The 22,740-nt window shown below is 40.7% G+C and overlaps 1 protein-coding gene across 3 annotated transcripts in view; it reads left to right on the top strand.

The window, feature by feature from the left end:
- The first annotated feature begins 272 nt into the window (after window positions 1–272).
- PTPN12 (protein tyrosine phosphatase non-receptor type 12) overlaps window positions 273–22,740 on the top strand; it is a 145,953-nt gene continuing 123,485 nt past the window's right edge. The window contains exon 1 of one of the 3 annotated variants that reach the window (XM_077836028.1): window positions 273–487. In XM_077836028.1, the coding sequence (XP_077692154.1) occupies window positions 389–487 (99 nt within the window). In that variant the 5' untranslated portion in view covers window positions 273–388. The remainder of the gene's footprint in view (window positions 488–22,740) is intronic. The other 2 variants (XM_077836037.1, XM_077836018.1) reach the window with 2 other exon arrangements.

Genomic DNA, 22,740 nt, shown 5'->3' on the forward strand with positions numbered 1-22,740 from the left:
GTTCTGTACAACCAATCACAGAGAAGCTATTGAACAAATAGCCAATGGTAGGAGCCGGGGGTGGGGTCGGACTCTTAGTGCGGGATAAGAAAATGCTGAGTGGCCGCTCCCGCGCTTGCGCGGGAGGATGGGGGTGGGGGTGGGGGTTGGTATCGTCGTGTCCCTTCTCTGACCGTGTCGGTGGTGGCGGCGGCTGCAGGGACTGCTGTGGGGAGGGGCGAGCGGCCGGAGGCAGGATGGAGAAGGCGGCCGGGTGGCGCTGAGCCGGAGGGAAGTTGTGTGAGGGGAGGCTTCGGGATTGGGGGAGGCGGGCGGCCTGAGAGAGCCGAGGCGGCGGCGGGGATCGTGTGGGGGCGGCCGGGGCTCGGGCTCCGGCTCGGCAGGCAGGATGGAGCAAGAGGAGATCCTGAGGAAATTCATCCAGCGCGTCCAGGCCATGAAGGACACGGACCACAATGGGGACGACAACTTCGCCAGCGACTTCATGGTGAGGGGGCTGGGAGCGCTCAGCTCCCATCGCTGCCTGGGGGCAGGGGAGAGGGTCCCGTGTGGGCTGGGCAGGAGAAGCGGGCGGAGAGGAGATGGGTGGGGTGTGTATGGGGTGGGGGGAGGTGAGCATCCCCCTGCGTGAGCTGCCATTGTAGCCCTCTCAGCCCGTGTCCTAAGCTCTCCTGTTGTGTAACCCGGAGCCGGGACATTGCCCCAGCTCCGGTTTGGGGGAGCGGGCGCTGGCCTGCAGCCTCTCGTGTAAGGGCTGCTCTTGCGATCCCCAGCCGGAACCCTTCTTTGGGAGGAGGTAGGAGAGTGGATACCCTCCAGTGTCTTCTCGCTAACCACGTCAGTCTGCTATTGTCACAGCAGCCCAGAACCGCCTCTCCTGACCCCAGCCGCTTTCCTGAGGCGATAAGGAGGGTCCTGGGTACTCTCGGTGCGGGTGCTGTCTTGTTCCTTTCCAGGATATGTCTTTGTGGCCTCTTCTGTCGGCGATAGTGGGGGGTCATAATGGCTACTTTGGGTAGTCTGGCATCTTCTGTCCTCAGTTATTTGTCGTTGTAACCCCCTTTTGATCTTTTCCGAGAAAATATGGTAGGTGTGTTCTTGGAGGCTAGCATCTTTCCCTCAACTCCCCCTCCCACTGCAACCCCTAGGCTATATCCCTCATCCTCTCTTCCTTTGAGATCACTTCACCAGCAGCCTTCCTGTAGCCTGTGTCTGCATGTGCATACAGGAGGAGAGGGGATATAATCTAGAGTCAGGTTTATTCACTGTTTGTTTGGTTTTTTTATCTGTTTTTCCTTATTCTGACGCTTAAAATGCTTGAAATGATTTGATCAGCTCAGTGGGTGATCTGAGCTGGGAACAATGGACCTCATTAGGTGAATATGTCAGTGTGACTTTAAATGTTGTTTAAACATTTAATATGAAATATAACTTAACCTGGTTTTGGGGTGGTGGGTTAGCAGACTGCATGTACAATATGTGGCTGTAGCCTGTTGTATTACCTGGTGGGGTTTAGAATAAAAATGTATGTATTTTTAAAAAGAAAAGGAGTAATTGTGGCACCTTAGAGACTAACCAATTTATTTGAGCATAAGCTTTCGTGAGCTACAGCTCGCTTCATCGTAGCTCACGAAAGCTTATGCTCAGATAAATTGGTTAGTCTCTAAGGTGCCACAAGTACTCCTTTTCTTTTTGCGAATACAGACTAACACGGCTGTTACTCTGAAACCTATGTATTTTTAGGTTTCAGAGTAACAGCCGTGTTAGTCTGTATTCGCAAAAAGAAAAGGAGTACTTGTGGCACCTTAGAGACTAACCAATTTATTTGAGCATGAGCTTTCGTGAGCTACAGCTCACTTCATCGGATGAAGTGAGCTGTAGCTCACGAAAGCTCATGCTCAAATAAATTGGTTAGTCTCTAAGGTGCCACAAGTACTCCTTTTCTTTTTATGTATTTTTAGTCTTTTTAGATCTCATTTTGATAATAGTCTGGGAACAAAAAAATCTGGATGTAAATGTCACATCAGGGATTGTCTAAAATGTGGGGAGGAGGCTGTGGATATTGTGCAAGACTCAGGGGTGTTGGGAGCAGTTTCAGGTCTGAGGAATGGAAGAGGAAGTGGACTTTGGGAAGTAACTATTTCATACAGGGTGGGCAGGGCCGGGATGGGAAACAAGAATACCATTTGGAAAAGATTTTATTGATCCTGGTCCACTGAACTAGCCATACGAATAGGGAAGGAAGGAGGAAACCACATGTAAACCAAGATTGATTTAAGAGGTATAAATTCTTAGTTTGCTTTACTTTCCTTGCAAATTACATTAAGATGTAGCCTTAAATCTATTGGATTCCAATCCTTTTAATCTGTTTAAATTAATCTTGAAAATATGAGTAATTAAAGGAACTCCTGTTTAACACACAGACTGACATCCAGTTACATTGTGCTGGTAAGGCTGACCATTGTTCTAAGTAAAGGAAGTGTATGTATGTGTGTATATTAAAAAAACAGAAATGGAAAAAATATGTAAACTGAATGCTTTAAACAGGGTTGGATTTAGCCTTTTTACAGAGCAAATATTTGACAATATAAGAACTCCTGTATTTTATAGCTACAGTTTTGCTATTTCATATTTGATCTGGCAGCCCAGAATTAAAGTTGCAGTATACTAAGGGATACCAACTTAAAATACATATGTAGTAATGTTTTTTACTTACTATTACAAGTAACATTTAGGTTATTAAGAAAGATTTGAAAACTTTTCTGTTGTGCATTTATTTGACAGCACTCTGTGTAATTAATGTTGCTATTTTCAGCTGTGTAGTTGGTGGTCTTCCTCTGTTTTTATGGAACTTACCCATAGCAACAAGCATGGAAAACCTTTATAAAAAAATGTTGTTGTAAAACCAAAAAATTTGCTGAGAACTGAAGGGCAGGTGTGCTACCTGAAAGAACTCTCAGGCCTTCAGGAGAGTGTGGGGTGGGAGAGACTAGATTCAAAGTTCCTGATGTCCTTTTTAACATTTTCTGTTTGTAACTCAATGGCACATTTCTATTTCTGGGAGAAAAAAAAAACTTTGACTAATATGTTAAAGGAGAGTTGGGGAGCCAGAATATTGTAGTTAAAGTGTTGTAGGACTATACTGAAGGACTTTTCTTTCATGTTTCTGTTTCACAAGCAGATGTAAAAGGGTCTGACCACAAGAATGCAAATTCTCTTTATAAGTAGTTTATCATTGTATGGCTACTGCATTTTTGCCACACCTATTTTACGTAGCAACATTAAAGCTTCTGTCTTTGAGATTTTGAGGGAATGGAGAAGGGTGAAGAGGAGGTGGTGAGAGAAACTAACGGGAGAAATAGTCTCTCCTCCTCTGCATCGTCTCTCCTTATCTTTAAAACTGAAGGAGTGTTTTTTTGTTTTTGTTTTTTGGGGGTGGGGTGGGGGGAGGCAGTGCCTTCACATTTAAGGACAGGAAGTACTGTTGCTGCTAAGCAGTGGCAAGTTGATGGAAAAAGAATTGCTGTTACTCGTCACTCCGCTTCCAAGCCGAAGTGGAGTCTAAAAATAGGAGTGGAGTGGTGGATGAATGCAATTGAAAAGAGTTCTTTCATTTCATGTCTTAGTTCTTCCCATAGATGATTATTATAGTGGCCTACATTAGTTTATTCAATCAAGGTTAAAAAGACTCACTACTTTATAGATAGGTGTCAGGGATTTGTTGGGAGGAGGAGTTAAGGAAGATGATGTGGCTATATGATCGATTTAACTAATAATCTACTAATCATCCTGAATGTATATGATGTTAAAAGGCAAAAATGTTAATAAATTCAACAGCCTAATAATGCCGCTGATATAACTGAAAATCCATTGGAAGGGTGAAACTAGAATGTAGTATGACTAATGGAACAGATAGGTGAAATATAAGATGACTGACCTTAGAATCATAGAAATGGAAGGGACCTGGAGAGGTCATCTAGACCTGCCTTGAGTGCAGGGGACTGGACAAGTATTATCTAAACCATCCCTGAGAGGTGTGTGTCCAACCTGCTCTTAAAAATCCCCAATGATGGAGATTCCACAAGCTCCCTAGGCAATTTATTCCAGTGCTTAAGCACTCTGACAGTTCGGAAGTTTTTCCTAATGTCCAGCTTAAACCGCTCTTGCTGCAATTTTATCCGACTGCTTCTTGTCCTATCCTCAGAGGTGAAGAAGAGCAATTCTTCTCCCTCCTCCTTATAACAACCTCCTATGTACTTGAAAACTGTTATGTCCCCTTTCAGTCTTCTCTTATCCAGACTAAACAAACCCAATTATTTCAATCCTCCCTCATAGGTCATGTTTTCTAGACCTTTAAATATTTTTATTGCTCTTCTCTGTACTTTCTCCAATTTGTCCACATCTTTCCTGAAATGTGGCACCCAGAACTGGAGGCAGTACTCCAGTTGAGGCCTACTCAGCACGGAGTAGAGCGGAAGAATTACTTCTCATGTCTTGCTTACAATACTTGTGCTAATACATCCCATAATTATGTTTGCTTTTTTTTACAACTGCATTACACTGTTGACTCATATTTAGCTTGTGATCCACTATGACCCCCAGATCCCTTCCTGCAGTACTCCTTCCTAGGCAGTCATTTCCCATTTTGTATGTATGCAATTGATTATTCCTTCCTAAGTGGAATATTTTGCATTTGTCCTTCTTGAATTTCATCCTGTTTACTTCAGACCATTTCTCCAGTTTGTGCAGATCATTTTGAATTTTAATCCTATCCTTCAAAGCACTTGCAACCCCTCCCAGCTTGGTATTGTCCGCAAACTTTAAGTGTATTCTGTATTCCATTATCTGAATCATTGATGAAGATATTGAACAGAACCAGACCCAGAACTGATCCCTGTGGGACTCCACTTGTTATGCCCTTCCAGCATGACACTGAACCACTGATAACTACTCTCTGGGAATGATTTTCCAACCAGTTATGCACCCACCTTATAGTAGCTCCATCTAGGTTGTATTTCCCTAGTTTGTTTATGAGAAGGTAATGGAGACAGTATCAAAAGCCTTACTAAAGTCTAGATATACCATATCTACCGCTTTCCCCCCATTCATAAGGCTTGTCACCCTGTCAAAGAAAGCTATCAGGTTGGTTTAGGGTAGTGATAGCCAGAGAGCAAGTGTGAAAAATCGGGATGGGGGTGTGGGGTAATAGGAACCTGTGTAAGAAAAGCCCCAAATATTGGGACTGTCCCTATAAAATTGGGACATCTGGTCACCCCAGATTGGTTTGATATGATTTGTTCTTGACAAATCCATGCTGACTGTTGTTTATCACCTTATTATCTTCTAGGTGTAGGAATACAAGGAATACTTACAAAGTATGATATAATCCAGGTGTCATTGACTAGTCTTTTACAGAGAGAACCAAATCCATTCGGACAGAAGTACATGAATTTGATTTTGATAATCATGCTTCCAAGTACAAAAAGTGCCAGTACTTTATTAGCAGATCGCTTGTCAAGTGTTTCATATGTACAATCTAGCTGTAAGTGAACAGTGTTACTCAGCATTGTTTATTGAAAAGAGTAAGCTTGCTTGCTGCTGTACAAACATGGAAAGCATGGCCTAATCCTTGGTTTCTACAAAGTATGTGTGTGTAGTATGTATGTGTGAGAGAGAGGTTGAAGGTCAAAGCTTTCTATGGCAGTGGTGTAAACGATATTTTGTGGGTTATAATTGAAAGACCTCAAGAAGTAAGAATTTTGGTTGGTTGGTTTTTGTACCAACAGACTGTCTAAACCATCAAACTTATAAAAAAAAAATTCCCTAAATACAGGGATCTGTATGTAGTTACAGGATAAATTATACATTACCTGCAGTTTCATATATTTTTGTACTGTGCAATTAGATCATTACTACAACTAATGGAAATAGTTTACCTTCAGTGTAGTGTCAAATTCAGGATTTCCTAGCAGCTTGTGCAACCCAATTCGATTGAGATTGCTCAGATTGTAAGTTAATGAAAATTTTGTCATATCTTAAGGAAGAAGTATTAAATGGAGTGTTGATTTGAAATCAAGACAATAAAAAAAAAATTTGCTTCTGGTGCTATACCAGCCTCTTAGTCTCCTTGCCATTTTCTGTGTTCACAATCATCTGTTCCTATTCTTAAATGTTTTTTCTTCCCTATTGCTTTGTGAAACACCACATAAACAAAAGGGGAAAGTTACTGACTATATAGGGTTAACAGGTCTTTCAATTCTAGGTGGAGACCCCTATATAGCCTTTCTTCTAACTTTAGATATTACTCTTAAGAAAAGTAGACATAACATTGTTAGACAGAAGTAATATTTTGATATCCTTCTAACAAATCACAATGCAAGAATACTCAAATACATGAATAAAGATTATGTGCATTGATAAACAAATTCAGTTTAAATACAGTAGAATGTCTATTTTACAAACTGGGGATTAAGGAGTTCATAAAATAAAGAAGTTCATAAAGCTGAAAATTGCAGAAGGTATGATTTATAAGTTTCAGCATGTTGCACTGCATCACTTTCTTCTTGGTCTTCAAACCATTGCAAACTGATTTCCAGTGTACTGAAGGCACTGGAATGTTAAGGGATGTTAACTTGTCCTTCATCAGCATCACTTTAGTTATGTGATCTCCATCCCACTCCTACCCCATTAGGGAAAAATGTTTCATATGTTTGTCTGTAAGATTGGTGTTTGTGAAATTGAGGTTCTACTGTACTGTGTAAGTTCCATAACAGAAGAAAATAATGCAAGTGATCTGCTAAAAATAAGTTTGGCAACACTTTTCTGGCAAAACTGTCTTAATATTAATTTGCTTCTATTGGGAACTTTTTGGTGCCAGATACAACTGATGTACCTCTCAACTGTTTTTTTCAAATTAAGCGTGCAGTTATGTAGTTTGGAAGCTTACCAGAAAAGCGTTATGAGTAGTTTGTGTCCAAAAGATAAACTTCTAACTGTTCTGTTTAGACAAAGAAATAGTTGACTATTTTTTTTAATTCTTAAGAATACAGTAACTCCTCACTTAATGTTGTAGTTTATGTTCCTGAAAAATGCGACTTTAAACGAAACGATGTTACACGAGTCCAATTTCCCCATAAGAATCAATATAAGTGGGGGGGAGGGTTAGGTTCCAGGGAATTTTTTTTGCCAGACAAGACTATATTTTTTACACACTTTTATTTACACATTTTTTATTTATATACACACACACACACACACAAACACAGTATAAGTTTTAAACAAACAGTTTAATACTGTACTCAGAAATGATGATTGTGAAGCTTGGTTGAGGTAGTGAAATCAGAGGGTGGGATATTTCCCAGGGAGTGCCTTCATGCTAAATGATGAACTAACAATTGGCTGAACCTTCAGGAGTTAACTCATTGTTAAGGTAGTCTCACACTCTACATGGCAGCAGGAATGGAGGGAGGGGAGACAGCATGGCAGACAGACGCACACACTGTGTGTGTGAGAGAGATGTGCATTTCCCCTGTAAGTACTGCTGACCCACTCTTAAGTACACTGTCTTGTTAAGTTAATCAGCAAGCTGAGACCACAGCTGCTGCCAGGAAACTCCGTCTGTTGTGTGTCCCCCTGCTCTATGGAGATGGGGTAAGCGGGGTGCAGGAGCAAGGGGAGGGGGGACACCCTGACATTAGGCCCCTCCCTGCACAGCAAGCAGGAGGCTCCTGGGAGCAGCTCCAAGGCAGAGGGCAAGAGCAGCACATGGCAATGGGGGGAGGGAGAGCTGAACTGCTGGCAATTGATAGCCTGCTGGGTGGCTGCTGCATAGGGAACTTAGGGGAGCGGGGAGCTGATAGGGAGGCTGCCGGTCCACCCTGGTTCCAAGCCCTCACCAACTAGCTGCAATGGGCTGCTCTTCCTGCAGCAGTGGACTAAACAGGAGGCTGTCAAGTGACTTTATAAGTTAGCATTGCGCAACTTTAAACGAGCATGTTCCCTAATTGATTAGCAATGTAACAACGAAACAACGTTAATCGGGATGACTTCAAGTGAGGCGTTACTGTACATGAGATGACAAATTCAAGAATTCAACTCCTTCTGAGCAGGTTTCATGTTAATAACATTTAGGGTTAAATATAAATGTACAAAGCTGCTTCTCTGTTTTTCTCATGTGGACTTGCATAAGCTACATGTTGAATTTCAACAATTAACTTTAACCTATTAAGAAGGCTTTAGCAGAGAAAAGATGCTAAAAAACAGATTCATTACTTTTTATCCTTTGTGCTTCATCTAAGAGTGGTTAACACATTCTCTATATCTAGCAGGTGTAAGTCAAAATCAGATATGACCAAACACTGTAACTGTCTTGATACTAAGAAAGGGTTCAAACTTGTAAGGTGCTGAGCACTTTCATCTCCCTCTGAGTTCAATGAAAATTGAAGGCATCCATTACCTTGCAGGAACTGACCCGTAATTATATTAAATAACTGATAATTTTAACAGACTTTATTCTTACAGTTCTAATAAGCCAGGTGCAGTTTTATTATTTGTAAGTGTACATCAAGTGTGTCTAAACTTGGAGGGCCAAAAATTTGACCTACTTTGACCCATATTGAAGGACTTGCCTTCAACATTTCCTCAGGTACTAAATCCTCCTGTTTTGGGGGTTAGGCGAAGTGTCTATTTTGGGCCTTTCCTAAAACTATGTAAATACGCCATCACATGTAATCTCACTCTGATTAGTATGGTCTCATAAGAGAGAAGTGTCCTGTTGAGATAGGTTGGATACTTCTGTGAATTGCATTTTAGTATTTAAACATGACTTCTGTTACTAAGTTGTTTTTAAATTAACATTTCTGTCAAAACTCTTTCCAGTCTGACACACCTTTTGGTTGTAATTCAGCTAAAGTTTCATTATGGACAATTTTAATAGGAAAGGCCAGCCATAACATGAGCAGTTGTAAGGGTCTCTTTGCTAGAAATGTTCATAAACTTTTACTTCTGTCTGCAACAATATGATTGAATAATAGTTTCAATAACTCTTACGTTAGGGGTATCTGAAGCTTTGTGGAATGGTATTTTTTTTTAAACATTGCTTATAAAATATAATTTTCAGTGGGCAACCCTTTCATTTGTATATTCCGTTTCAGACAAATTAGAAGGAAATCATTGCTGTGGCTATTGTTTCGGAGATGTACAGATGTGACTTTTGATGGGGGGCTGAGTGACAAGCAGCCAGGAAGCTGCTGTGGTGGACCCCAGTTATCTTGTGTTAGCATATACTGTGTGACATCATTAAATTAAATCTTGCTTAACATTACTATGTAAAATCTTGTGATTGCTGGTCAAAACTGTATAATAGCTATTTAAGGCAAGAAGAAAAACAGCAGCAGATCTCACACAGCTTAAAGGTTTTTATCACGTAAGTGATACAAGAATATGTTCTGTGTGTTTAAATCTTTAAAGAAAGCGGGAAAGTCTAACTATTTTGTTTTCACATACCAAGGTTTTGCTCTTTGTGAAGAAGTTTTGTGATCTTGCTAATTTTGCAGGATCAATGACAAAATGTAGACTTATCTGTCAGTAAGTGACATACCAGCATATTTAAGTAGATCATCTCAGAAGTAAGAGAAATATACAATATTCCCTGTGACCCCAGTCAAGCAAGGTGCTTCAGCATATGCTTTAATTTTAAGCACATGGTAAGTGCCTTGCTGGATTGGGGCTTATAGTGGGTAATGTCAGTGGGAAGTCAGCAACTTTTATAAAGCGTTATTACATTGTTGCAGAAATACTTTATCAGGATCAGTTTGTAGAGCTTATTTTTCTTGCAGTAAATGTCAAGTCATAATCCTGGCAAACTGTATAATTGAGGATTGCTTAATCCGAATATTAATTTGTGAAATATATACAATTTAACCTAATTTTGAGTAGTGCTTATAGCTGTGCTAATGTTGGGGGGGGGTGTTATTATTTGTAAGTGTATGCATCCGATGAAGTGAGCTGTAGCTCACGAAAGCATAAATTATGCTCAGATAAATTGGTTAATCTCTAAGGTGCCACTAGTACTCCTTTTCTTTTTGTACCTCTATAGTTAACAAGGTAAGCGACAAACTAAGCACACAGTAATAAAGACATGTAATAGTGACATACTAATGGATCTAACAGAATCCTTGTTGAACTTATTTTTTCGCTTCTTGGTATCGTCCTTTCATCTAGGATTGGTGGGTGCTGAGGGGCAAAATGGTGGGGATTGTACTGCATCAGTTTGTGCTTTACCTGTTGTGATGGGGAATCTTGATACTGGGAAAAAAAAAATAGTAGTAATGCCTGACTTGGTGCAGTCATTCTAGGTTTTTCAGATAAGGAAAAAGTGAATGATTGATTGAAAGTGAATGAGTGATTTAACTGGGAATTGGTCCTGCTTCGAGCAGGGGGTTGGACTAGATGACCTTCAGGGGTCCCTTCCAACCCTGATACTAAACTGGGAGGAGTGGTAGATACGCTGGAGGGGAGGGATAGGTTACAGAAGGACCTAGACAAATTGGAGGATTGGGCCAAAAGAAATCTGATGAGGTTCAATAAGGATAAGTGCAGGGTCCTGCACTTAGGACGGAAGAATCCAATGCACCGCTACAGACTAGGGACCGAATGGCTAGGCAGCAGTTCTGCGGAAAAGGACCTAGGGGTGACAGTGGACGAGAAGCTGGATATGAGTCAGCAGTGTGCCCTTGTTGCCAAGAAGGCCAATGGCATTTTGGGATGTATACGTAGGGGCATAGCGAGCAGATCGAGGGACGTGATCGTCCCCCTCTATTCGACATTGGTGAGGCCTCATCTGGAGTACTGTGTCCAGTTTTGGGCCCCACACTACAAGAAGGATGTGGATAAATTGGAGAGAGTCCAGCGAAGGGCAACAAAAATGATTAGGGGTCTAGAACACATGACTTATGAGGAGAGGCTGAGGGAGCTGGGATTGTTTAGCCTGCAGAAGAGAAGAATGAGGGGGGATTTGATAGCTGCTTTCAACTACCTGAAAGGGGGTTCCAAAGAGGATGGCTCTAGACTGTTCTCAATGGTAGCAGATGACAGAACGAGGAGTAATGGCTTCAAGTTGCAGTGGGGGAGGTTTAGATTGGATATTAGGAAAAACTTTTTCACTAAGAGGGTGGTGAAACACTGGAATGCGTTGCCTAGGGAGGTGGTGGAATCTCCTTCCTTGGAAGTTTTTAAGGTCAGGCTTGACAAAGCCCTGGCTGGGATGATTTAACTGGGAATTGGTCCTGCTTCGAGCAGGGGGTTGGACTAGATGACCTTCAGGGGTCCCTTCCAACCCTGATATTCTATGATTCTATGATATTCTATGATTCTATGAATGTGTCGGAAAGGCAAAATGGCAGCCGTAGCCTGAGTTCATGTTTGCAGAACTCCACTATCATTGGACTTCCAACTCATTTTCTTCTTGGTCTTCTCCTGAAGTAGCCCAGCATGCTGAATGTCTCTTAGATTTGTGTGCGGTAATTGCCACTTTTGTCTTTGAGGGAATTTTTGAGTTGGAGGTTAGCCAATACTGTTAGGAGAAAGTATGTTTAAACAGGCAAAAAGACAAACTCAACCACCAAACTTTTCAATAGCAACAGGCTTTGTTAAGCAGGGGAAGAGACAGATGGTGATCTGGCTTGGGAGACTTGTCTCCTTGCCTCCCTACCCCATTTGTGCTATAAATTGATCGCATTACTTCCTTAAAGATAATTTCATTTGTGGTAAGCAAGTTATGAGGTGGAGCCAGATATTTATGAAGTTATTGGGAGGTGAAGGATCTCCAATTCAACAGGTTAATCATTAATATTTGGAGGATTTTCTTACCATGCTGTATTAGGAGAACGTCATCAGACAGATACTTAAATTGTGTTATTTAACTAAAACAACAATGTTATGTATTCTGGATTTTTTTTCTTCAACAGCAAACATATTTTAACAAAACAAGCATATGAATTTTTGAAGTTTTTTAAAATCAGGTTTGTTTTTGTTAAAATTGTTAACTAAAATAGTTAAATGAAATATTTAAAAAAAAAACACCCACAAAAATTAAAACGACTGTCAGCCAAGGTCAACATGAGAAACTTAAAATATTGGCTTCTGCAGCTAACTCAGAAGGTGAAGCTAACTTCACCTTCATCTTCTTGTTTGTTCATAATCTGGAAAAGCAAGCTTTTTTGCTTTTTCAGGTCCCAAACAATTTCTCAGTTTGGAATGAATTAGTCCAAAAGAAGAAAATATTCTTTCCTCACCGTCAGAAAAAGCTACTGCTGTTAAAAATGAAATTATCACTTCAACAGTCTCTGACTCCAAGTGCTTAAGTGACTTCCACCAGTTCACTGGTGTGACTTTCTTTAAAACATCATCAACAAACATATATTTCTTGAAGGGTTCTTATTCCCAGACTGGGTCTCTTTTACACCCTGCTGCCATTATAGTTTTTCCCTTCTAGTGAGAGAATGGTATGGTAGATCTCAAATCAATGAGGGCTACGCTCAGAAAGACCTCAAGACTTCTGGAATATGCTGCTCAAACAGTTTCACTTTTGTTTCTACTGCCTGTCCCTCCCTTCTCACATTTATCTCCAGACTTCTTCTCCTTGTCCAGATCTGTTCCACCCACAACAATCTTCTATTCATTGAACTTTTTGAAACTTTGCACTTTTAGAGAGAGGTAAGGGATTGACGCTGTGTACAGAAATTTGCAGAGGGATGATAGGGTTGGGGCTGAGGCCTGTTGTTTCTCACCTCTCTCTATATATTTATGTATTTAAAATATTTTTGTTTTTAACCAGTATGTTATCTCCGGAGAAACACATCCTCAGTTTGAGAACTGCAAAATAACCATCTCTGGTGGTATCTTGTAGACTGAGCACTGAGTTCCATTGTATAGATAGAAAAATTAACCTAAATTATCTATACAGAAGCTCCTGGAACCCCATAAGATTGGGTCCCTAATCTATGAACTATTGAAACTCATTTACAAAACTTTTTGCAAACATTACATGACTATATTCTGTCATACTGTAGAATTAGAATTTATAATCCCTATTCCATGATGAGATATCTTTGAGCTATAATGCTTTTTAATTTAAACTATCTTTAGATAGTTTTTTCCTCAAAGTATTTTATCAAAGAAATCAGATTTTAAATTTTAAAAAAATCAGTTAAAAAAAATCATTGATTTTTATTCACCCCTGCTACCTGGCCACACCTCCACCTAACAGCTGTGTGAGGGGGACGTTGCCGCTTCCAGGAAGCCCCACAGGTAAGTCCTGCTCAGAGCCTGCCTCACCCCATCCTGTGCCCTAATCCCCTGCTCCCTCCCACACCCAAACTCTGCTGGTAGGGTGGGGAGGTGCAGAGCCCGGTAGGGAGCCTGCCGGCCCCACCAACCCCAGCACCTATGCGGGCCCCCGGCCAGCACCCTCCCACCCCCACAAGGTTTTAGTTACCCGTCTTTTTAGTAAAAGTCATGGAAAGGTCACGGGCCATGAATTTTTGTTTACTGTCTGTGATTTACGGGTATTTTTAGTGAAACTAAAACATAGCCTTAATTATTCGCACTTCACAACCCTTATTGAGCAAGGCCTCATGCAGCTGCTCTAGAGGTTTCACTCATCCCCATTTACAGATAAAGTAACTGAGAGCCACAGAGGTAAAATAAGGTCAGTTTTGACAGAGCTGGGATTAGAGCTCTGGGTAAAAATTTCAAAAGTGCCTTATTGAGGTAAGAGCTCATGTAACAATTTCAAAAGTGAATTATGCATTGAGGAGGCTTGGTCTACACTTACACCTCCATAGTTATGTTGGTCAGGGGTATGAAAAAACCACACCCATGACTAACATAGGGCTATCCTGACACAACCCCGCATTGTAGATGCAATTACGCTGACGGAAGCATTCTTTTAGCATAGCTAACGTTCAGTGAGGTGGTGTTATGACACTGGCAGAATAATGCCTTCTGTTGGTATTTGCTGCTTCTGCACTAGGGTGCTATGCTGACATGGTTTTGCCAGCATATGCTAGTCTATAGTGTACACGTAGGTAAGTTTAATTGCAAGTCAATGGGACTTAGGTTCTTAAGTCGATTAGGCACTTTTGAAATGTTTACCCTAGGTCCATAGTATGCCAAAAGCAAGCACTTTTGTCGGTAAAACTTTTGTTGGTCAGGGAGGTATTTTTTTTTCACACCCCTGACTGACAAAAGTGCTGGTGTGGACAGCGCTATGTCAGCAGGAGACACTCTCTTGCCGACGTAGCTACCACTGCTCGTTAGTTGTGGTTTGTTTATACCTGCGTGAGAGCGCTCTCCTGTCGACATAGAGCGGCAACATGGGAGACCTTCCAGCGGCACAGCTGCAGCAGTACAGCTGTGCCGCTTTAAGGTCCATAGTGTAGACATAGCCTTAGCCACACTGTCTCTCAGATACATTATGCCTAATCTGTCCCTGGCAATCTTCTATAAAATGGAGCATTCTTGCATACCTAACACTCCACAACAATGAAACATGCAGATGAATCAGAGTGCCTTTAACTGCATGATAACCTATTTGAGGATGTGGTTATGAAGTTGAGCTGGTACTCAGGAGAAATGGGTTCTCTCCCTGCTTCTGCCACAAACATCCAATATGATGTTAAGCAAGTACTTAAACCAAACCTTTCAGATTTGACCACTGATTTATAGTCTTTTGTAATCTTGTTTTGCAAATTAAGGTTTGCTTTTTAAGCATTTCAATTAAATGGATCACAATTTACACAGCATTTAGCATTTTGACAGTTACATCATAAACACATTTGTGTATTAAACAAATTTACTGTTAGTCACATGCTACCCATCTTTGAAGTTCCTGCCAGTTAGTCTTTTAGAGGTTGATCTGGGGTACTACATATTTTTACGTTTTCTCAGGAAAATAATAGTTTCTTCTCTTTTAGTAAATGAATACAAACTAAAAACATCAGTTTGACCCTCTCTATGTCCTTCTTATCTTTGAAATTAGTGCCCTATGTATAAGTACATAAACATTACTATGGGGGAGGGAATGGACTGTGTCATTTCCACTTAACCCCTACGCACAACTTGAAAAACAAGGAATTTCCCACAGAAGGGAGTTAGTTATAAACCTGTTTAAAGGACACTTTTCCACACAAACTCTTTAAAGCAAGAAAATATCCAGTTAAAGTATCTTTTTAAAACATTTTAATCCCTCCTCATCACATTTAATGTGTTCGCTGACGAAAGACTCTTCAATTCTAAGTCCTGCACAGCACATTCCTCATGATCATGGTAGGATAAAAAAAACCTTCTCATTTCTGTATGAGAGAAAAATTGACATTGTACACTTAATCTGTGTAGATGTCTAATGGACATGTATTGTTAATGGTTTTTATCATTTTTTTATTTACATTCCTCTCTATGAAAGGCCCACTCAGATTAGAAAAACTGACTACAAGGTGCTGTCAGATGCACAAAGTAAAACTGAAAAATAGAGAAACTTTCTTTAATGTTACAGTTACCATCTGTTACAGCCAGTGTATTTTAACTTAGTTATAAGTAAGTGATTTTACAAAAAGAATTTGTTAGATGTGATGTATTGCAGTCAAAATATTCAAGTTAAGATGAATATTCAACTTTAGACTGGAGCCCTGGAGAGTCATAGAAATCCTCTTATCTTCTCCATGTTATCATTCATGTTAACCAAGAAACTAAGTACTTCCAAGCTTTCATCTCTGCTCTTCTACAGCTGTGCAGATTTATATAATTACATTGATATAGTCTGTAAATTCTTCTGTATCAAAACAAGAAGCTTAGGAATTGCAGTTCCCTGTTTGATTCTCCTGGAAAGCCTAAAACCTCTCTGGATATCGTGAGGGAGGGAGGCTAGTTGAATTTATTGAATAATTATCGAAAAACTGTTTTTTCAGTAAATGAAATAGGCTACTAAAAGGTGGCAGTGATGCTTACTGCAAAATTAGTGTATGCTGAATCCTATAAATCATGTTGTTAGGCTGCATATTTCACTGATTCTATAGATTAATATTAAACTCATTGGTGGCTAATTCTATAACAATACACAATCTCTTCAGGGAGGATTTACATTTGCTCCCCTGCATATCAATGATGATACTAAGCACTATAGCATTTTTTGGTCATCTCTCTCCTCCCCCTCCCTCACCACCTCAAAAACCAACCAAACAAAAAAAAACTACCTACATCTTGGACTTCTGGTAATGTGTTCTAGCCCAGCATTTTAACAAGTGATAAACTTGTTTTTCTAACACTCTGGTAATTCAGACAGTATGCTTACTGCTGGCTTCAGGTATGCGTGGTCTTTCAGTATGCACAGTAGAATTGCAGTTCTGTTCACAGCAAAGCATTTGACATCTGGTAGACTACTGACAGTAGATCATATAGACAGATCTGGAAAAATTCACTTACCCAAGGTGAGTAAGATCCTGGGCAAGTGCAGTCATCTTTTGCAGAATGTCAGTTTTCATATTTAAAAAAATATTTTTTAGTACTTAGGATTGTGAAAATAACCTTCCAAACACAAACTGAGATTAAACCAATACAGTGCTAAGTCTTTGGAGGACAGTTTCGGGAGGGCAGGTGAGAGTACAACCATTAGTGGTGAAAAGGAGATGGTTCTAAGGTATGATGAGGCAATAAATAACTGATTTGTGGAGAAGTAGAGCTGCATATGGACAAACAGTTAACTGCAAGATAAGTCATTTATCTGTCTACCAGAATTTTAGTCAGGCTGGTAAACTTTGCCTATATATATATAAGAATCTTGCAGGAGATAGATATCCTAGGACTGGGGCTGGATCAAATTAATATTAAAATGGGATCCTTTTATTCTGGCGTTTCTATCCCATTGTCCTTAGGTCTTACATGTCATTGTAATGCTTTATCCTCACCATAGTTTAGAGCTGGATTCAGTTTTAATGAATAAATTACTAATTGATGGCCACTAGCTTGGATTTTCATTCTGGGGTTTGGCCATCAAAACATACTTAGCAAACAGGAGATGGTACTGACACTTAAACACAATATAGTTATATGCTATGTTGCATGCTTAGTGTCCTCTTCATGATTGACTATGAAGTCTGTTATAGCTAACATAGACTTGGAATTTAAAATTTATTAGCAACAAAATTCTGAGGACTTGAGCAATTATTTCTATTGATAGAAATATAACTAAATGTAGTCTGCTCATCAAGTAACAAATCTTCTGGCCAACATGAAGAGAAGAGGTGGATCCCAACTTTCAGTCCTTCAGGGCAGGGATTAACTTCAGGTATAGTCGTTACAACAGAATATATTCACCATCTAACAAATAAACTGAAGGCAAATCACTAGCTTTCCCAATGATAATTTTATTGTTGGTTGTTCTCTTGATCATATTAACAGACATAAAATGTAGATGTTTTTGGTTCTCTTCCCTCAAAATACTTTTTGGAAAGAGCTACCTTACAGTTTTCTTTTCTGTATGCTCACTGCAAACCCATAAAACCAAGTTCTGTCAGGGTGAAAGGGAACTTGCAGACCTTGGGAGACCCATGGGTGAGAGCTCTGCTACTGTGCATTTCAAGAGGTGCACAACTGGGGAGCCCTGGTGACATGAATCTTCAGAAGCATACCCTTTATAAGCTCTAGGGCAGGAACCTTGATTCTCCAGAGCTTGAAGCTCCATTGGACAGGCTTCTTGTTCTGCAGGTGTCTCCCACTCTCTAGTTCTCATAGGAAATTTGATGTATCAGTTGCATAAAGCTTTCAAAGTTGTAAGACTCTTACGGCTGAACCCAAACCCTCAGCCATGCTCCCTGCTTGTTGGGGATTTCCTATGCTTTGCAGAAGGAGATTTCTATTGCACATCTCCAGGGGGGACAGGAGGGAAGGGCCACTGCTGTAAAGCTTAGGAGGGGTGCCTTTTGTGAGGGTAACTGCCCAGAGTTCATAAATTCAATCAGAGCAGAGGAGAGAGGTTGCTGTCACCCACTGATTCTTTTTGTGGGGGTTTAGTCCCCTATATATACCACTGGACCTCTACTTGCAAGTAACTGAAGCAGTTGTTCTTCTCCCCATATGGAATTCTTAAGGTGCGCAGGAGGCATGCATCACTGTTATGGATCTCCACTTGCACACTCTTCTGCAAAACATGTTCCTACCTTCCTGCAGGATCTTCTGCTTGTATATTCTGGTTGTTGTATGTAAGTGTCTGTCTGGAAATAGCTCATTAATAACTGTCTCAATTCTGGTGTCAAACTTCGTACGTTCGGTGTAGAAAATTTTTTAATGGATAACTCCTAATGGCTTCCATGGTATAACTTTAAACCTACATTATGCTAATAATTTGTTTTTAATTCCAAAAGTGTGAGCATGAGGTTTTTACACGCACATCTAAAAGTTTCAAGTATTAAGGAAGCCATATAAATTAGAGTTGGAGGAAATATTAGATACCAGCTCTAAAACTTCAGAAAGGAGTTACTTACCTTTTTATAAATAAATATCTACTCCAAGTGGTGTATTCTGGGTCTGATAAACTTTCATACCTGATTAAGATTAAATTTTGCTTTAACTGAAACCAAATGCAGTTTTAATTTTGGTGTCTCTGCTAATACCTTCATAGTAAATATGGCAAGCATACATCTTAAGACTTGAAAATAAAGTTTTTGTGATACTTATTTCAACTGAGAACACTTGGAAAACAGCACTTGAAATATTTTTATGTTGGAAATGTAGATCTCAGTATTAAAGCTGGAACATAATTTTCAGTCTTACTATATAGTTGATGCATTTTGGCTAGATTCTAGTTAAATTTTCTGTGATGGACATGGGGCTGTTACGTAGTAATTTATTAATACACTGTTGGCCTGGTTATTGGGATTTTTACTGTATGACTATAATAGTTAAATCAACAGGCTGTTGGGAAATGTAGGCAAGTGAAACAGTGACTCTCAGTAAGACACTTTTAGCAACGCTTGGGGGTTGTTACAGGACAATGGGAGAGCCTTTGGCCCTGAGGGGAGAGGCTGGATCCCCCCATTGAGCCTGTGGCACTGCACCCCATATTCTTTCGTGATATTATGATTGACATAGTTATGATGTATTTTATGCAAAATAAGTCATGTGAGATGTCATTGGAAAGGTTATGGTTTGCTGAATATGGTTATCCTATTGGTATGCATATATTTGGTATCCAAAGTTATGAATATTGACTCTATATCCATTTCACATGTAGCTATTCTTGGGCAACACCCACCAGGCAAAATGCTCTTTCTAGATGGCTGGCTGGGAAGGGCCCATTTAGATTAATGAGCCATTAGGAAGAAACAATAGGCCTTAGGAGAAGCTTATCTCCCACATGGTGAACCTTCCTGTGAACGCAACAAACAACCCTGTGGGGGATGGCTGCTGTGACTCTATAGGGACATGTGACCAGGTCACCTGGTATTGTACTCCATCTTGGGGTGTCAGTATTTTTTCACTCATTGGTGTGGGAACCAAGTTTTGAAACAAAGGGTTTCCGACATATGCAAAAGCTATATAAGGAAGGGGAGTGACTTCATCTAGGTTCTTCACTGACTCCCCACCCAAGAAGACTCCTGGAAACACCTGAGGAACAAAGACTGAATGGAACACCTGGGATTTCAAGCTGTAAGCAAGTGCAGCTTGCCCTTTAAGAATCTGCAGCCTGCTTGTATCATCACTTAGGGTGAGAATCTGCTATTCATATCAAATCTATTTAGTATATTAAGCTTAGTTTGCGTTTTTTGTTTATTTGCTAGGTAGTCTGCTTTGATCTGTTTGCTATCCCTTATTATATAAAATCTATCTTTTTCTCATTAAACTTATTTTTGCTTTATTCTAAACCAGTGTGTGAGAATCATAACCTGGGGCAAAAGGCTGTTGCATGTTCCTCTCCACATTGTGGGGAGGGAGTGAGTTTTATGAGCTTACGCTGTACAGTTCCCTGTGCAGCGCAAGATGGTATAATTTTGGGTTTCACTCCAGAGTGGGATGTGTGCCTGAGGAGCTGGGAGGTGGCCTAGCTGAAGCCTTCTGAGGCAGAGGCTGGTCAGAGAGCCTGCCTGCTTGTAACTGGAGCTGGGTGCGTCCCTACCTGTAGGTGTGCTGGTGAAAGTGCAGGCTGGAGAAAGGGCTTTTCAGCTTGTTACAGCAGTACAGTATAAAAGGGAGCCCAGGCTGGTGGTGGGTCAGGGCACTCAGTGGTACCCCAGTTCCAGGTGGCACCCCCGGGGGGAATCCGTCACAGAGCCCACCAGATTTTTTGGACAACAGGGCCAAAAATGTCAGGAAAGGTGAAGGAACTCAGCCTGGATAAAGAGAGACTGTAAGGGAGGAGGCAGTTGTTGGGGAGATATTCAGCTGCCCACTGATGTGTCTGAAGAAGTTAAGCCTTCCTAGACTTCCATCAGGGGATGGTAAGCCTCTAGGTAAGAGGGCAATGCACAGAGACTGTTTTTAAAATCCTTTTTCTCTTATGTTATGCCTTCTTCTGCCAATAAAGATCAAACAATTTTGTTTAAGAAGGCCGTTTGGTCTCTAAGTTCACTACTACTCAGTCTCCCAAAGGGAAGAACCCATTCTGATCTGCTGGGTAAATGTAGGCAATAAACAATGTATTGCCATTCAAGGCCCAGTCTGAGTGGGAGAATTCCATCCTGGAAGAGGTAAAGACATGAGGACTGGGGGGAGAGAGGTGGGAAGAGGTTGTGCTCAGAGAACAGAGGGGACCGAGCTGCAGCTTGTCTTGTAACTGTCACTTTCTTTTAGTAAGTGACTAGTTGTCTTACTGGTCTAGAAGGTAAAAAGGTTGTCTTTGTGTTTGAAAAATTGCATTTTGATGTACTATTATGGTATTACGATCACTCCTATGAATAGATTCATTTTAGTTGACTGGCTATAGACTGATGTTGGAATGCAAAGTACAAAATGCACATTTCGTTTCAAACTGAAAGGCTGCACCTCTTATTCTATTGCATGTCATGCCATTTTAATCTATTTAGGACTAGATGCATATATTCCCCTCTGGGTTCACTATCATCAGTACTTTTATTGAATATTAGAATGGCTGCTAACATATGCACTCGGTGAGGTTGAGGGTTTTTTAAGGTCAGAAGGGAGGGTTTTGGAAAGATTTGTCAGGATGTTGTCCCCATCAAGTATGGGTTGTAATTGTTTGATGCACAACTTGTTTTCCTAATGATACTAGACTTAAAAGCCTGGTTGCTTTATGGGCAGTGTAAAATTTCACTGATGTGGAATTTTGCAGCTCAGTTTGTAACCTTAAACTACACATTTGTAGTGTGTAAAAACACTTCTATTTGCTGCAGAACTGTTGTGCTCAATATGCAAATTGTTCTAGAATCGGATGTACTACAGAATTACAAGGGCCTGGTTACTTTGTCATAGGTGCAGGGCACAAAGTCCTATTCCTGATGTGCTGACAATAACAGCAGGACCAGGAGAGGGTTCTTGATTCACTGCTCAATACAGCTTCTAAAAGCTACTGAAATAAGGTATCTAGCCATTTAACTTTCTGATCACATCTACATGATGATTGAAGAGGTAAAACGGCTAGATTTCCCCCTTCCCCTCATATTCATATCTTTTGCAAGATATTATGGAGAGAGGTGATGGAAATCTGACTAGAATACTGATCAGATACCCTGGATGTGATAAGTTGAAAATATAAAAAACTTCAGAGGCAACTAAATACTTAGGTGGAACTTCAGCTTTAAATTGTTGCTTTTGAATTGTGTTCTGCTGAAGGACAAAAACCTCAGCTTTTCTTTTACGGTTTTTAATTTAACCGTGTCCTTATTCACTAATATCTTAGAAGGGAGAATCTCAAAAAAGAGCACTGATGTCAAGATCTCCTTTCATTAGGCCATTGCTATATCACTGTCATATTGTTTTGATCACTTCTGTACTTGAAAATCTCTTGTTTCTGATTTTAATGGAAGCAATACATTTTCTATGCAAGAAGGCATTAATCCTCATTCAGGGCTACCATATGCCAAGATGGTTTTAAAAAGGTAATTTGAGTTGTCCAGACAAGGTAAACTCATTAAACACAATTGACTGACTTATTACTGAATTATCAGCATCACTTCCTGAAAGTCACCAGTTATCGATTCAATCTAGCCATGTTGGTGAGATCACTGTGTATCCACAGCATAAAGAGAAGCCTATGAGATGGAAAAGTGAAAGCTAATTTTGATTTGGCATGTCAAACACAAGAACATAGTTGGATTAAGCTTTTGTGGTGCCCTCCCCATCCCTTCAGTCTGCAGTTTTCCCCTCTCCCCCCAGTGCTCCTGCCAGGGAGATACGGTTGGTGTGTGAGGGCTTGCCCTGCCCACTTGCCCAGCACTTCTGCCAGGGATCGGGGTCGGGGCACAGGAGCTTCCCCCATTTCCTTGGCAGGAGTGCTGGGCGGGTGGAGCAGGACAAGCCCTAGTACCCTGGTGTCGCTCCCCAGCAGGAGCACCAGGCGCGCGGAGCGAGGCAAGCCCCTCACCCCGCTCCCTGTCAGGAGTGCTGGGTGGGCGGAGTGGGTCAGGGCATGGGGGTGCCCATTTTTCCAGGCCCCCCCATTGGCCCCATTTGCCCAGTGGCTAATTGCTACTTCAAATCTCTCTTCTGTATAGAGTAGTGAACTTTTTAAAA

This window comes from Eretmochelys imbricata, chromosome 1, assembly GCF_965152235.1.
Source record: "Eretmochelys imbricata isolate rEreImb1 chromosome 1, rEreImb1.hap1, whole genome shotgun sequence".
Classification (NCBI taxonomy): domain Eukaryota; kingdom Metazoa; phylum Chordata; order Testudines; family Cheloniidae; genus Eretmochelys; species Eretmochelys imbricata.